The sequence below is a fragment of the Leguminivora glycinivorella genome, chromosome 9 (assembly GCF_023078275.1).
Source record: "Leguminivora glycinivorella isolate SPB_JAAS2020 chromosome 9, LegGlyc_1.1, whole genome shotgun sequence".
Lineage (NCBI taxonomy): Eukaryota > Metazoa > Arthropoda > Insecta > Lepidoptera > Tortricidae > Leguminivora > Leguminivora glycinivorella.
Genome location: NC_062979.1, coordinates 10,348,529 through 10,366,469, shown reverse-complemented (window position 1 = coordinate 10,366,469; position 17,941 = coordinate 10,348,529). Strand labels below are relative to the sequence as shown.

The 17,941-nt window shown below is 34.7% G+C and overlaps 2 protein-coding genes across 2 annotated transcripts in view; both read left to right on the top strand.

Annotated features, from left to right (window-relative positions):
* Positions 1-17,941, top strand: part of LOC125229837 (Kv channel-interacting protein 4-like) — a 210,871-nt gene that overhangs the window by 189,935 nt on the left and 2,995 nt on the right. The gene's annotated exons all lie outside the window — the stretch shown is intronic.
* LOC125229752 (small ubiquitin-related modifier 3) lies at positions 13,903-16,066 on the top strand. The gene is made up of 3 exons (XM_048134685.1): positions 13,903-14,063; positions 14,225-14,341; positions 15,545-16,066. Exons 1-3 carry the CDS (start codon positions 14,046-14,048, stop codon positions 15,680-15,682), a joined length of 273 nt encoding a protein of 90 aa, XP_047990642.1. The 5' UTR covers positions 13,903-14,045; the 3' UTR covers positions 15,683-16,066.

The following is a 17,941-nucleotide window of genomic DNA, read 5'->3' as shown; positions in this document are numbered from 1 at the left end:
AAACATTTTGATATTATTAAGACGTTAAAACTCTATTTAATATTATATTTCGTCTTGTACTTATATATATTTAATTTCTACCAGTTTTATCGGAGTTTTACCAAGCATGGTGACTGATATTAGCGCCATGAGCCGCGTCATGGGATTCTCAGTAAACCTAACATAACACAGAACACAGTCCACTGAAATAAATGGGCTGTATGCAGTGGAAGTAGTTTAAATAATGGCGCAGCGATTCCGAAGTGCCGCGGAACGATCATAACATAAAACTTTATCGATATGGAGAAATACGCGAGACATTTCTTATTTAAATAGGTATTTCTATAGTTATATTTGTGCAATCGCTTTTATCAAAATAATATCAAATTATTAATAGCGATTAGTACTAGCAAACTTCGCATAAAAAAAACTGTGTAATTAGTAGGGTGTCCCTTATTTTAAACAGAAATTATTTCTCAAAATAAATTTCAGCTCATCCCTATAATGGAACCCGTCGATGCAATTTCCCATACATTGTATGAAAACAAAAAATTAATTTTTAATTTTCATATTTTTTTTGACAAAAACAATGCGAAATAAATAAAAATATCAACGAAATAAATAAAAATATAGTGTCTTAAGCAAATTTCTCCATAGTAATTTGTATGGGAACTTCAGGTGCAAGTCGGCACGGGTTCCTCTTACAGGAATGAACTGAAATTTTTTATCATGGTATTTTGGGGTAATATGATCATATTAAGAGGGTATGCGTTGTTAATTTTTCGAATGATTAAAATAAGGGACACCCTAGTAATTAGTATAGAAAAATTACCCAGAAAATCTAAGGAGTATAAGTAGAGTTTAAATCTCTGTAAGTAGAGAAAAAAATCTGGACATAAGCAAGTTTACTGAAGTTTCAAAATCATTTTGCTTGACTGACTTTTACCATGAAATATCGCTATTTTATTGAAACCGAAATAAATTATACATATTATGAAAGAAAAAGTGACCAAGGCCTCGTGTCTGAGGCTGGATTTATTTCGGTTTTAATTTATGTATATACCTAGTAGTGTTAACTTGTGTCAATTAAAATATCACTATTTGCTTTCATGCAATACAATTTAAGTAGGTGCCTACTTTTTCCACGTTTATTTGCGAGTTTTGTAAAGATTGGATCCAAGTTATTTTATCATTAACTTGTCTAAGGTCAGTTGGGGTAAGAGAAACATACTTTATTTAAAATAAAATATAAAATTATTTAATTCGCTTCTAAGACGTTCGTTCATTTTGATGATAATTGGATAATATTGCTGTAATACTCAGCTTATCTGTACATTTTTTTTAATAAACGGCATGCACTGCATATGGCTCAAATCATTAACTAAGTAGCACTGCGCAGAACAGTTTCTCTTTCCCGGTTTTTGGGGTAAGTGAAACTGTTTTTATTTTACGAGCTAGTTGAACGTCTACGAAGTATCTCCAGACTAATTATTTTAAGCGCAGTAACGTTAATCCAAAGTAATATTTAACATATTGGAGTAGGGTTTAGTTTTGGAACTAGCGTGACATTACTGAAAACGGGGCAAGAGAAACATATCGCATGCAGCCAGACGTGTACAACAGTTGGTTTAAAATTATATTTCATACAATAATAGTACATTGCGGTACAAGTGCGGAAAAGAGAATGTACGAAAAGAGTGGCGAATAAATAATTGGTACAATTATTATAATAACAAAAGTTTTATTTTCTTTAACAACATTTTTCATCACAAAATACCTCTATAGTGATAGGTACTTATATTATAATGTGAAGAAAATGTTACTGCTGAAGAAAAAATATGTTGAATAACGGTATTTCATTGTATATTATATTTATTAAATGATAATTTAAAAATAATATGACCCCGGCGACCGATAACTGGATTCGGCAACTTAATTATGATATCTTCCGTTCGGCGAACTTCGGATATGTCATCTACATTGGATTGTTGTGGACGCAAGTGCATGCTGTTCTTATAAAAGCACTAAAATCACTTGAGGAGTCCCCTCGATTTCTACAGGACCCCATCATCAGAACTGGGTTCTGATAAAAATGGGACCAACCTGTATGTATATACATGCAAAAAAAAATTTCCGTAATGACGGATATATTGTGTAACAAACATTAAAAAAAAACATACAGACGAATTGAGAACCACCTTCCTTGAGATTCGGGCGAAGGTTAAAAATTGCAAAACCACGTATTGAAAAAAATTAAAAAAAAACTTCAAAGCTTTATTATTCTGGTTATGACTTATTAAATACTATGTACCTAAAATTAATCAAAAATCTAAAAATAAAATACAAAAAAAAATCTCAAAAAATTACATAAGTCATATCGGTAATATTTTTTGCTCGTTTTTACATCAAAAACGCGTAGTTAAAATCTTTCGGGTTATTCAGGTCCACGGTGTATAAAACAAAAGCGTCAAATATTTTCTTCAACTTCTTAAATCCTAATGAGAATGTAAATGTTTGTAACTCCTGACACCGGGAAAGAGGGACATATGATTCACTTTCCCGGTGTTACTAGTTTCTCTTTCCCAGCTCGGTGTTTTATAGACGATGTTTTTTAAGCCATCATAATAATAACATAATAACGAAAATTTAATAAAATGTGGTTACGCGAATGAAGTACAATCTTTTATATTGCACTTACCTTGAACATCAGCCTCTGATCACTTATATTTATAATTTTATCACCGCACGCAAAACTTCCCGCTAGCTCGAGTTCAATCAAGAAGCCAACTGATTTTTTTGATGTACCCTCAACTGTCACATATGTGATCTACCCTCATTATATTACTTTTGTAACACCTAATTTACATGTTTTCGTATTCATGCCAATTTAATGCTTTGAGAGTTTTCCGGATCTCAGAAAAATATTTGAATTTACATTTTCCGATGAATAAGCCAAATGACAAGTACCGCCGGGATGAATTCGAAGCAGTATAATGGAGTCTGCGCCATTAGCATTATAATAAATACCAATATTGGATTTTTTACAATGGGTTGTATAATTATAAGAGCGTTTTTAACTGACTTTTGATGGATGATTTGAGATACAATTTTGGATTTACCATATTGTTGAACGTTTTATGAAATAAATCAATTTCAAGTTGGATTTAATTTCGTTTGACATTTTGCAGTTAGTTTTTCTTCGTGTTGGTGTAGTGAAAATATTGTTAATAATCTTAATCGCGGCGAACCGCGATGGCGGTTTGTGAAAATTCCATTTACGTTTTTTTTTCAAAAATTACTTTTCAGTTATGTAAATTCCAATGTATTTTCAAGACATTACTGTATTTTCTTAGTCCAGTTACCGTTAATTGGATACGATAATACAATTATACGCACCCAGATACCGTGCTCAATTAATCCAGTGTCCAATTTAAGGACAGCCCGTCCAACTAAAATATTAGATTGAATCGTTAGAAGGGATTGTTTAATTCGATTATCCAGTTTCTGCGATTGTCGGCTGCTCTCGTTTAGGGCTTTTGTTCCGATTTAAATCCGTCAAGAACAGATACTTATGTATCGGGCTGGAATGCAGAAATTAGTGCAAATTTTTAGAAAGAAAAAGTAGACATTTAAGTATTATTTTTTACTAAGTGTAATGGTATTGGGGGACCTAAAATACCATGCTGAAGGCTTTAGAAAATTAAATAAATTAGATTGATTAAGGTGTAGATGAATCTAAGGAGTCTGAGCTACTATATGGGGTAGTTGTAAGGAAAGGCACATGGCGATTTATAAAATTGAAATATATTATCGCAAATTTACTAAGGTATGGGGCGTTCCTATCAAAGAAATCTATAAGGCATTCGTTATATAAAATTGAATCAAACATTTATGAATGCAAACTTGAATACACTACAGAAATACGTACGTGAGGAAAAACAATTTAGGCCTTTATCACTTGAAATATTTATATAAATTATTAGACAAAAGTGTATACAATACAAGTCAACCTATAGCCCATACCTTTGCGGGGACAATCTATTGCTAAAACCCTTACTTCGCCTTATTGATGTAACGTCTACATAACATCTATATGTTCTAGTTAATACAACAATACAATAATTCATTAGGAATTGTAATAACAGAATTTCCAAGACAGTTTACTCTAAACACAGTTTGAGTTATAATAAATGCACATGTTGTTTAATCTGTAGGATATAACAATATAATATCGGTCGTCTCGTTTCAATCCTTTACGAAATGTATTTAGGTACATTAGATATCTCAGGAACTCGAATCCTGGTTTCAACAAATATATATGGAATATATTTAACATAGTGGCGAGGCTCGAACTCGCACTAATATTCATCAATAAAATGTCATACAAGATATGTAACACAAAGCTGAAAGAAACTGAAGAAACATTATACAGTTACTTTAAAATACTAATTAACCATTACGAGGTTATAGAATTTGTCCCAACAATAAATCCAGATTATAACGCAAGAATTGAACTTGCCTTGCACTTGAACAAAGATAATTAAAATATGTTGTGTTACTTAAAATACAACTTGAGACGCTGTTTTGATAAAAGAGGTACTTAGCTCATTTATCGCCGAATCCGGAACCACTGGCTTTATTCTCTACTATTACTACTCAATTAATACAATTATATACGATCAGGGAACAAATTTTAACAAAGCTGGAAAGACTTGGGTCTCCCTTCGAGTCTAAAATCAGAGTGTCCTGCGTCCTGCTACTCTCATCCCTCGTGTTGACTGAAATCCCTACTAAACCAACTTACTTATAGTTACGATAATATCAACTTTATTAACAATAATATAAGGATTGCGCAAACGCTTCTTCTATGGGATGGGACCTTATCCCTTCCAAGGCTCTGGTTGGTGCGCTGTCTCGCTCTCTCTTACTGCAGCGGTGCACTTTGTCTCTCTCGGCGTGGTCAGGGCATCAGAGGACCCCCCGCTGTCCCTTTTGCAACGAACGGTACGGTCATGGTCAAATGCCTTGACACATGGGCTCCAGATGTCCTGGAAACAGTTTACCAAGGAGAGTAGACTTTGTATGGAATAATATACCATATTAGAGTATGATTACGTTATAGGTTTGGCGTACGGTGTGCATTGTGCGATAGCGGTTTTTCTGTTGTTCCAGTAAACTCATAAATAAATCTTATAATTGGTTTTGTTTTTAAATTTCTATAGAATATCTTTTAACTAAAATATTGAGCAATCCGAGAATGGGAAACAGCCTGCTTTCTACTTTTATTGCCGCCCTTTTTTTTCGGCTAGCCATTTTAAATTTATTACTTTTAACCGATGGCAATTTTAATCACCTACTTATAACTACTTAGTAAAGCACGTATTCACGTATGTGGAATACGGGTTGCCATCTCATAAGGTTAGGTTTTTTTCCATTATTACACTATTCAGTTGAGTTCCACATGTATCCACTGAACACGCGTGCCATATATAACCGCCGGTCGGTGGACACTCTGTTTAATATTGCCATCATTGTAAAACATGGCAAAAATGGATCAGTTGCACCTTATGTATTATTTCTTTCGACGCCATTCATCATCTATTCTACAATATAGGTACGATGAGTTACCTACCCAATAAACTATCTAAGCCAATTTCAAGAATCGAGTAGATCTATATGATATCATCAGTTTGAGATATTGCTCAAGTCTCCTAATTTCCGCCCGTTGATAGTTCGGGCGACGGTCGTTTGTTTATTGAAACATTTGAAACAACCAGGGGCGTCTATCCTAATGGCCGCTGTACACACATGGCCAACAGTTCCACCAACCCCCTTGGCCATGTGTGTAGAGGGCTACTTGGCCGTAAGTTGGCAGTTGGCGCTTGCGCTTGCCGGCCAACCGATTCGTGTCGGTTTTTTGTCCACACATCAAAGGATCTTGGCGCCAATGGCCAACTGCGTTTACACGTTGGCGCTTCATTCAGTTGGTCGTCAGCCGTCAGAGAGGACAGTAGTGATATATTTACGAAAATAATAAGTTTATCTATGCCAATAATAGTGTAGATTTTAGGAAATAAAATAACCTTGCAAATGTTTAATGTATTTCCTAAAAAAGATAAATGTTTCTTATCAGAATATTCAAAAAATTGTTAATATTGCAAATAATTTAATTTTACTACGGGGTTATTATTTTTTAATATTTTTTTTCTGACAACGTCTATGACCAAGAATTTCCTAGATTTTTTCATTACACGTCCATCTTTCATGAAGAGCCAATGCCAAGTGATTGGTTCGCCAATGTGTAAACAGCGGCTCTTATCTTGGCCAAGGGGTTTCACAAAGGGCTGGTGGAACCGTTGGCCATGTGTGTACAGGGGCCATAAGGCTAACCGGGCTATAGCCCCGGGCGGCAAGCTTATTTGGGCGGCAAAGCAGATTATTTTCGGCGGCAAGCAAACTGATCTCGGGCACCAAATGTTTCCATGTATTCTAGCAGCTAAGTATACCATAAATTACCTCATATTTTCCTGTACACTGAAGCTCGACTTCGGTATTACCGCATTATTATCACCTCACTTTCTGCCTCACGAGAGTTCGCAAGACAATTCCTTTCTCTGCAGCGCTGCCAACCGCTAGTGACGTCATAATAAGATGCATCCCTCGAGAACTTTAGCGGAATCCGGGGTCATATTCTGAAACTACGAATAGTATAATAAGAATAGAATAAGAATAATTTATTGGAAAAACCTTATTGCTACAGTTATATTTTATGCGTTTACTTAGGTATATTAGGTGCAGTGTTACGTGCGCCCGAACTATTATAGGTAAATAATCCTGTATCTTGGGCAAAAAGATAAGCAATAAGAACGGTACTGAAAAATAATATTCAAAGAATAGGTACTTACATGTTATTGCAGATTAAACCAATCCATCCATTGTAGTAATGTCACGTTTAAGTAGAAAACGCTCACAATATTCAAAGAATACATGTTACTGCAGATTAAATCGATCCATTGATAAGTAAAAATGTCACGTTTAAGTAGAAAACGCTCAAACTGAAAAAATATCACTAAGTACTCCCAAGTATTTCCAAAGACATCCATCCCGTTCCCGTTTTAAAACTACTTACGTAAGGCCGCTTACAAACGCTAGTTTAGCTTGAGTAAGTTAGGTACTTACCTTGTTCAACCCATTACACATCTGGGCATTTCTATTTAAAGTTGTACCCCCGAGTTTTCGCATGTCCCCTTACATTTTTTGCGATTTACTCTTAAGATTGAAGTTTTAACTGGCTAAATGTTGGTTTTTATTGAAATATATTAAGTAGACGCATCATTTATCAAGTAAAATGCATAATAAATCAATTTTTTATACTTACAATTAGGTTTTAAAATATGGTAAAATGTGGCTGTAGTACTGTCCCCTTCCACGATTCGAAGTTTTGTTGGACTTTTACACAATTTTTTTCTATGATAGTAACATTAAGTAATGCATTTCTACCATAGTTTAAGTAGTAGAAAACGTATTTTTGACGAAAAAGAACTTTAAAATCAACAGTAACAGGGTATAATGTCGATAAAAACGTTGTCCCCTCGAAATGTCCAGTTTCGAGATCGTCCGTTTGGTTACGCAGTTTTAACTAAGTAGCAAAATATTTTTTACCAACATTTAAGGTTTATTTTAATCCTGGCAAACCTGTGACCATAGACAAACCTTGTCTAACTTCACTTTGGTTAATAAAACAGCCAAACCGCGACCGACAAGGAGTGCTGGCATGTGACAGGTAAGTTTACCACTATGTTTGGTCCGTTTTGTTCTAATTTTTACGTAACTAAACTGTTAGGTAAGTAAAGAACTGTTGATGTTAAATGAATCAATGCCTCATACAGTTATTTATCAAGTAAATAAGTTAAATATTGCTGTTAGTTTTGTATTATTTTCAATCGATTTAATTCTGGTCTAGACAAATCGTTACGTCCGTTTGGAAACAATTTGCAACGTAACATATTGCCGGACAGTCAAATGTAACCAAACTGACACGGTAAAGTTGCGTGCACATTGAGAATAGCTAGTTTTTTGCCGTGACTTTGTCCATGCTTATTTTTTTGGTAATATTCATACTAGTTTGCAGATCTCATGGACACAAAATATGACCTTATATAATAATAAGATAATTTTTGTTACTAAATAGAAGATATTTCCCATTACTTAAGAAAATACTCCGTTTAATGTGTTTTCTACTTACTAAGAGAGTTAAGACTAAAATATACTATTACTTAAATTCATTTTGATAAGAAATATTAATTTTAATATTATTATTTCTAACTGTGATTAATACGCATTTGATTGCATGATAGATCTATCAAATATTAATATTAAAAACGATTATGATAGTCTTATGATTACTAAACTAAGACAAGTTATTTTGAGATCGCTTGTCGTACATATTTCTCGCATAGGTGTGTATTTGTCTACTATTTATGGCCACCATATGACTGCCATTAGCAATAGTGACCCTGCCTGCTACGCCGCAGTCCAGGGTTCGAATCCCGGTAAGGGCGTTAATTTGTGTGATGAGCACACATATGTGTTCCTGAGTCATGGATGTTTTCTATGAATATAAATAAATAAATAAATATTATAGGACATTTTTACACAGATTGACTGAGGCCCACGGTAAGCTCAAGAATGCTTGTGTTGTGGGTACTCAGTATTTGTATGTTATATTATAAGTATTTGTAATGTATTTTACTTCTCGTGTGTTAAAAAAATCGCAAGTTCAGGATTATATTCAACTATAGAATCCTTTCACTTGCTCGTTTTTCAATTCCACACTCGGCGTTAAAATACAACTTTGCCCCCTTGTATAACAAATAATTATTAAATACCCTGTCCTGTCCTGACCGTACAAAACTCGAGACTTATAAACACTGTGGCGCTTACAACTAACTAGGGAACAATAGTTATTTGTTATACAAGGGGGCAAAGTTGTATTTTATCGCCGAGTGCGGAATTGAAAAACGAGCAAGTGAAAGGATTCTATAGTTGAACCACGAGCGAAGCGAGTGGTTCGAGAATAGAATCCTGAACTTGCGAGTTTTTTAACACACGAGAAATAAAAATACATTTGCACCCGAGTGTAACACAAAACTTTTCCCCTCACTATAGCGAGGAAACTACAACGCAAAAAATGCGTTTATCACTGCTTCCAGTAGTTCCACAGGTGGTAAATCATCTTTATTACTAGATTGACCTACTTTTATCAAATTTAAATCAGTTAATTTGACTTTTTTCAAGGTCAAATTACTTTACCCACTAGTGGATAAAATGCGTTTTTACCCGCTGGTATTAAATGACAAAACACGTTTTTCCGAACCAGTGAGGGGAAAATCAAATTATTTTATTGAATATTTTTTGATTTGTTTTTTATTTGCTTCGCGTAAGCTAAAGACCCCGGTTCCCGGCTCGGTCACCAGTGGGCATTGTCGTTTTTTCTTTCGTGTGTGGTATCTATTTCAATTTATAATTTACTAGCTTTTGCCCGCGGCTTCGCTCGCGTTAGAAAGAGACAAAAGGTAGCCTATGTCACTCTCCATCCCTTCAACTATCTCCACTTAAAAAATCACGTCAATTCGTCGCTCCGTTATGCCGTGAAAGACGGACAAACAAACAGACACACACACTTTCCCATTTATAATATTAGTATGGATATACGGTGGCGCTTACTCACCTTGAGCCTCTTCTTTATCCTACACGATTAGTACTTACCAACACAAAGTCGCTCAACCTACCTATTTAAAACTTCGAACTTTGAATTGGAATCAAGTTGCAAATTGTAAAAGTTTCAAAAGAAACGCAACTTTTACTGTATTATCTCAAACTCAATATACATATTTTTTAATAATATCATATACCTATACATTAAAAAAACCTAGAACCTAAAACCTTATGTACCTATATGTACATAGGTATATTTATAAACTATGTATTAAATAGTTAAGTACTTGTATGTCATTTTTTGTAATTTAAATCTGTAATATAATATCATATTACAATATTAAATCAGAGAACCATAGGTTTATTTAGGTAGTCTAGCTTACGCTATAGTCAGTATAGTCGCTATAGTTAGTAAATCATTGCTCTATCTACAAAAACTAGGGAGGAAATAGTAGAGAGCTTTTGTATGGAGAATTGACATTACAACAATTAATGCATCTAGCGCCAAGAGCAATAATTATGTACTAAAACGAGACTTTGCTCTAAATGATCACTTGTTGCTCTGGAAAATTGGCAGGCGCGACTAGTCTGAGCAACCACACAGCAAAGGGACGGCCAGAGTTAAGCTAGCGGAATAATTGGCGCGGAAGTCAACAATTTGCGACTAAATTAAAGGAAACGTTCCAACTTCTAGAATTAGAACTAGAACTCTTCACGTTTAATTAGCTTAAGCTATTCAAATATTTGTATACGTAAGTATGTTAAGTACCTATTTATTTCTGTTACTGTTCAATGTGTTATGTATGTAACTTCGGTATCTTATAAGTTGGAAAAGTGGTACCTATTCATATAAAGAATAATTCTATTTCGCTAATAAGACTCCTTAATATTAACGTTATTCATTTTAGCTTCTACCGCGGTACACTTATAAATACTTACATTAGATGAGAAGATCGAATTAACAATCAAATCGGCAATTTTGAAGTTATATTATTAATTTTGTCGGTAACCATTAAATTAGCAATCAAAATCCGCGTGTCAAATTGGAGTTTTCATCCTTACCAACCATTTACCAACCAATATGGCTAAAAAAACAAAAGATTATTGAGAGTAGAGGAAAAAATCTAGTAACTAGCTATGTTTGCACCTCTCTTAACAACCTCTTTCCATTTCCCTCATTACGCACAACAAGCCGCAAAGTAGTGTTTAATATTATCTCTGTGGGTAGGGACAACAATATTTTAACATAAATGATACTACACCCGTAAACAAAAAGCTATCGCCTACCCGAATTTATCTACAACGCTGATCGGCCGAACTTTATCAGCGCGGTGCACACTGGTCACAAATCCCGGATTTGTGCAACACTAACCATAATGGAATCAACGGCCGCGCAAATCCGGAACAAAAGTCGTTAACTCCATGCGCGCGAAAATTTTAATTTACGACTTTGTGAGTCAGGTTTTACGTAGGTATTTCGTTTTTCGAAAATAGATTATCGAGTAACCGATGTATTTCATTACCTACAGCCTCCTACAGGTAGTTTTTTTTTTACAAGAACATTAATAAGGCCGGCAACAGACAGTCTAAAAATTCATAATCTGAAACATCATGGTAATCTTTTAAAGACCTAACCACAAAATTAAAATTTTGAAAAAACCCCCGTCCGCGACATAGTATCCCGATTTTCATGAAACATGGCTAAGAACACTCCCGACTAATTCAGCTTTTAGACAAAAAAACTAAATCTAAATCGGTTCATCCGTTCGAGAGCTACGATGCCACAGACAGACACACACACACACACACACACAGACAGACAAACAGACAGACAGACACGTCAAACTTATAACACCCTGTCGTTTTTGCGTCGGGGGTTAAAAATCAGATCGAGTTCACGGATTTGCATACAATTTCGCAACTGTCTACACACACTCTTAGGCTTCCCACAGACAGTCTTAAAAATTCATAATCTTAAAAAAAATTGTATGCAAATTGACACTGACAGATCTGTCAGTGTCTTGTCAGTGTCAGTTTGAACTGTCAAATTGCATACAATTTTTTTTTAAGATTATGAATTTTTAAGACTGTCTGTGGGAAACCTTATTTTTTAAGATTATGAATTTTCAGATTGATCTAAACAGATTGCATACAACTCTTTTTTTTTCAGATTTTTTCAGATTATGACTTGCTTTTATGACGTCCGTCGTCTATGTTGCAGAGAGCGGATCGGACGTCCGTGCGCTCAAGGCCTCGACCGATAGTTTGCACGGTTAAGTCCAGATTCCCGTCCGCGGTCGCGGATACGACTTGCTTAATTTCCTAGCTTAATTAAGCTTATCTCATTATAACAATAATTTACCAACTTTTCGTTGCCACAAGCTCTAGGTAGCTCTACCTACATGATTCAAAATGGTTAATTTAGTACGCAAAAGCACAAAAAGTTATCTAACTATGTTTAGTAAGTAGGCACGTAAAAAAACAGAAGTCTGAAGCAGTTTTCCTTTTTGTCACTAGAAAAGATGTCGCAAATAACGCCAATTCAAAAATGTTTGTCGTCCCATAGAATAGAAAATTATAATTAGAATCTCGCGCCCTGTAGCACCTTATTCCGTATCCCGTTCGGTCATTAACCCCCATGAGCCCCATGTAAGTACGTGTGTTACATCCGTGTTTCTATAGACTGTCAAGCAAATCTTGTCACTATAAAACGGCGCGAAAATCAAATTTCTATGGGACGATAAACCTTCGTCCCTACATTTTCAATATATTTAGTAATTAAGTAAATACTTTATTGTACAAGAAAAGAATACAACACATAATATTGAAAATAAAAAGTTACTATTCAAGTATTGAGTATAATCAATGACTCCGCCAACGTCATGGTTTAGGAAGACATACATGAAGACAATAGGCTAGTTTCCTATACTTAAAATAAAATATGTTATGCAGTGCACGAAATAAAGCACCACATAATTAGAAGAAATATATGGACAGTAGTTATTTTTAGACATAATTTCTATTTAATAAGTCAAAGAGAAAGATATAAAGGAAATGAATTGACCGTGACGTCACTCCTCAGTATTTCATAGTAATTTCATATTAGCAAATCGTTTTGACAGTTTATAAAAAGAAGCTGATTTGACTAATAGGAAACTAGCCTTTCAAATTTGCCGCCTTTTTTAGTGACAAGATTTGCTTGACCACTTTTCACGCCTCACGCTTTGTGAAAATGGGGATCCATGTCGTTCTCTGACGGCTATAAAATAAAATCTTAATAAACGGCCGCACTCCACTGCGACCTTGGAGTTTTTCACGTAAGTGAGAGCGAGAAAAAATATCTCTTTCTCGCTCTCACTTACATGAAAAAATCTATGGCCGCGGTGGTGCGGTCTTGCTTTGCTTGGTTACCTGCTTATTAATCCAAATTATGCTCTAGGCGCCAGAGTAGATACGTAATTTTTACGCTACAATGGTAAAATAATGCTAATTTCATATTCATAACCCATCTCGTACTTAAACTCTGGCACACCTACTCTGTCTCTGTAGCCTGTAATTTGACACTTTATTCCATTATAATTAATTTTTATTTGGTATAACCGCAACATGTGTGAAACGGAACGCAACAAAAGTATCGACTTTTCACATCCCTTTCAACTTCCGGCCTAGGTGTGTATCGATGAAGTACATCACTAAACAGACGCGGATATCGATTTTTCGTTTAAAGTTGGCTATGCTCTAAAAAAAGGAAGTGATGAAATCATGTCTATTTATAGAATTATTGATTATTTTCTAAAATATTTCGGGATTTTTGTATTAATCAATTTTTTGCAAAGATAAAGATTTGCTTTTATTTCGTATTCTCTTGAAAATATTTTAAATAATACCTACAATATGCCTACAATACGAATATTCAGTACTTGCAATTATTTGCAGCAAATTTTAAATTGTAAGTACCTATAATTTAAAAAAATAATTATATGTAACATAGAATTTTGAAAAACTTCATTCACAGTTTGATTTTATCGCTTTATAAATATATTGCATCTGATAATGTTTAAACAACATTTTAAATAAAAGATATAATTTAAATAAATGAAACGCAAAATCGGCATTCAACATTTTTTACGCTGGGCCGGGGCGCGACTATTCAGCCCGCCATTTGCGCCGTTATTACTGCGCATGTGTTGGCAGCACTGTGTCCTTTCCAAGCCACTCCGCCGCCATTGCCACCACGCCACCGGATCGGAAAATCTGTCAGTAGTGCGTCTATTGGGCTAAAATCTTTGAAGTTGCTTTGCATTCTTCAGTTTAGTGTTAATAGTTTTGAAAAATACTTTGATCTTAAAATGGCTGATGAAAAAAAGGTAAGCAACCAGATGTATTATCAGATATTATTCATTTGCTATAACTTAATTTCACCGACATGGCGTTCTTTGTAAAATGTGGTTATCTCAAAATTTCCCATGACTTGTTTTCTAGAGAAACTATTTCAACCATTTAATGTATCTCGTTTTATCAATTTCAGGGAGAAAGCGAACACATCAACTTGAAAGTGCTAGGTCAGGATAATGCAATTGTCCAGTTCAAAATCAAAAAACACACTCCCCTGAGGAAGTTGATGAATGCCTACTGTGATAGAGCAGTAAGTACAATAATTAGTATAATTTATAAAACTCATATCGTGCGTCAAAGTTAAAAATACATCCACACAACACAATAATGTCATGATTCCTAGAAAGAAAGTTTAGGGTCCGACCAGCTTACAGTGAACTTTAACCTTACTTTTACCTTAAGAAATCAGGATAATATTCTTTGTTTTCAATATTAAACTTGACTCAAGTAGTTTCATATTATAATCCGCATATTCATTATGATATGTTGTAATCAACAAAAAGTATTTAGACCTGCACCTCATTCTTGGTTTGAAAGAATATCTAACTTCCATTTAATTATAACAATAACTGTGGCGAAGCTGTAGTAAACAATGTGCTGTGCTTATGCGAGACATGGTTGTGACTTACAAATCTTAAGATTCTATTTGAAATGAACTCTTTCTATGACACATTTCATATCTAATTTATGTAGGTATTTTTCAGTTGAAAAATTATGGTCTTGTTTTTCTTAACCGCCAAAGGCTCAAGGTCCGCTTTGTTTTGTTAATTTTCAAACAAATTAAAATAGTTCTGTTCTCTGCATGAGTTTAAAATTTCATTGATCATGTATGATTAGATTTTTTATGCAATACTTGCATAAAACTGTAAATGTGTACAGTCACTGTCAGTAACATCACACAAAGAATGCTGCAAAAATATCTGACAATCTTAGAGCCATGAGAGTATTTATGCAGCCTTCGTTCTGTACAATGTTATTTCCGGTGACTGTAGTAGACTCCCGCAATAAAGATCTGGTTGTTGCAATTAAACTTTGTGCCATTTTTAATGTAAATGACTACTACAAGAGTTTGCAGTTAATTGAATTTGTGGATTCTTTTTCGACCTTTTCCCTGAGAAACTCCAACATTAAAATAATATTCAGTCTCTTAACCTCTCGTATGCTTAGGAGCAGATCTGCTCCATATTGTTTCAACTTTAACATGTAGTTATTATGACTAATATATTAATGACAATTTTTTGACAGACGCATACGAAAGGTTAACATTCTCAAGCTGGGCTCAATGATTAACCCTGAAGCGGCAAATACGTTTTGAGTGATTTGACACATGAAAACCTTTACTTTCCATTAGATTATATGAATTACGCAGTAGAATTGCCGCTTATTCTGGCTCGGCATCTGCATCACCCTATGTAATATGAATATCTAAAACAGTAATTTTCGTCTTTTCCAGGGATTATCAATGCAAGTGGTGCGGTTCAGATTTGACGGGCAGCCAATCAACGAGAATGACACACCAACGTCACTGGAGATGGAAGAGGGTGACACAATAGAGGTTTATCAGCAGCAGACTGGCGGGAGCCTAGTGTAATTAGCTTCATAAGGACTTTCCATCTCTGTAAGGAAGAACGGCCACGGTGTAACCTTCTCAAACCTAACATTAAGTTAATTTTTAAATAACATCATTTGTATCTGTATGACGAAAGTTTCGTATTACACAATTCTTTTACTGAACTTTATGTGCGGGATTGTCTGCGAAGTTATCGCTTTAATTAAGATGGATAAGGTAAACCAATGGTAGATAACTTCAATATTCCATGTGATAAGTTTTAGTTTTCTACATAATAGGTCAATATTTTTTTGATTGCAAGGCACTAAAACGTCAAGAAGTTCTGAATGTGTAATTTATTGGATTAGTGTCCGTAACAAGTATCAGGTCTATAACCTATTTGAAATAAAGTAAATGTAAGATTTGTTCTAGTGTTTTATTCAGTACCAACAGTAGCATTAACCAATGACATAAAATGCTGTCTATATTGTCACTATACCTAGATATTTTTCTGACAGGAACGTCAAGTTAGTGCTTGACAAAATAAAAACATTGACAATCCTTTTATGATAAATACATAAGTCTTACATATGGTTATTAATTACCCCTAATAATAATCTCTGAAATCATGAATAATCATGTAAGAAATTATGTAAACTGAAAACATGGTTCGTTTTATTATTATTGTCCATTCATTTTCAAACATGTGAAATTTGTATAAAACGATATATACACATGAATTCAAGCCTATATATTTTCCCTAAACGGGGTAGGTAGATCACATGAATCTACAAGATTCAGTGCCACGGCATTAATGACATATTATAATGTAAGTTATCGATGAATTAAATGTCGGAAGGAAGTCACTACTACTAGTGTGAGTTCGTGCCAGAAAAATATCTAGGTATGATTGTCACCGCCAGTGTGGGATTCGACATACTGCCACCCAGTATGTTGTCTCCACCATCCAATATTTTTTATTGGGTCAAACATTCAGGAGAGGGGGAGACTCAAAAAGTACCTATTTGTTTTTAGACCGTTTTGTGTTACACGATCATCGTGTAATACACAACGTGAACGTAGTACATTACGGTACAAATGCGTAAAAAAGGAAGTTCGAAACGAGTGGCGATAAATTAAAACATGATCGAAGGGAGTGTTTTAAATCGACACGAGTTACGAATTTCCTTTTCGCACTTGTATCGTACGACGGTTTTCAGTACAGATGAGCCTCCGAAGTTTCGACCTGGCATATAATGAACCACTTCTCGCACTGTGCGTAAAAAAACACCATCTGTACTGAAAAAAATATTTGTTAAACTTTAATAGTTCTCAATAGAGTTCAATATCATATCGGCCATAAATGGCTTCGGATGCAGTAAAGGGTAAGGGGATAAGAATTGTACCCGTTTGTAAACAAATATGACTTCACACCAGGGACGGTGTAAAACCATAGAAATGTTTTATTTTCCGTTTCACTGGTGCGGAAGGCGGCTTGGGGGTTAAAGATATAAATAGTGGACCACTGGACAGATAAAAATGGTACACGGAAGTGTGTTTTCACATTATCCGATCCGATATCGGATGTAGGAAGGATTTCAAAGGCAAAAATCAAAGATTGCGGCTAAAATCGGTCTTACATCCGATATCGGATCGGATAATGTGAAAACGCACTAAGGCTCACATGTAGTGAAGGTACATCTACAGTGTGCATTGCAAGGTACCCCTCAACCTCATATCTTAATCTGACGCGCTCGAGTAACTGCAAAAAAACCCCTCTTGGGCTCCCCTACTATTTTGCTGCTGACATTGTCCAGATCCCCGTCCGCGGTCGATCGACGACGGACGTCCGCGTATTTTATGTTAACTTATTTCTACCTACTATGTGATTTATTTTATTATTTTGCAATTGATACAACTGAAAGTTAGTACATACAATTTTGCTCTATCGTTATACTTAGGAATATATACTAAGTTTATTAACATACAATATTAATGTAAATTTGTAAATAGAATTGTCGCTCACGGGTGCAAACTAGCAATTTATAAATATATTAATTTGACATGCATGTATCTCATTAAGTGAAATGTAAATTTCTTTTGAGATTAATAAAATTCTTTAACCACAGATTGAATATTTATTGTTATAAATATTGCACGCTCTTATTCGGAATTTATTTTGAACATATCTTTTACGACTAAAAGGAATACAAAACAGCTTAGTAGATCTAGTGTATGATGATGATGCAATTCATTGCTTTCAAAAACACACGCCTTTATGGCGCAAGTTGGTACTTGTTA

Coding starts and splice junctions, on each gene's coding strand:
- LOC125229752 (XM_048134685.1), top strand. Junction 14,342..15,544: donor ATGCCTACTGTGATAGAGCA/GTAAGTACAATA, acceptor CGTCTTTTCCAG/GGATTATCAATGCAAGTGGT.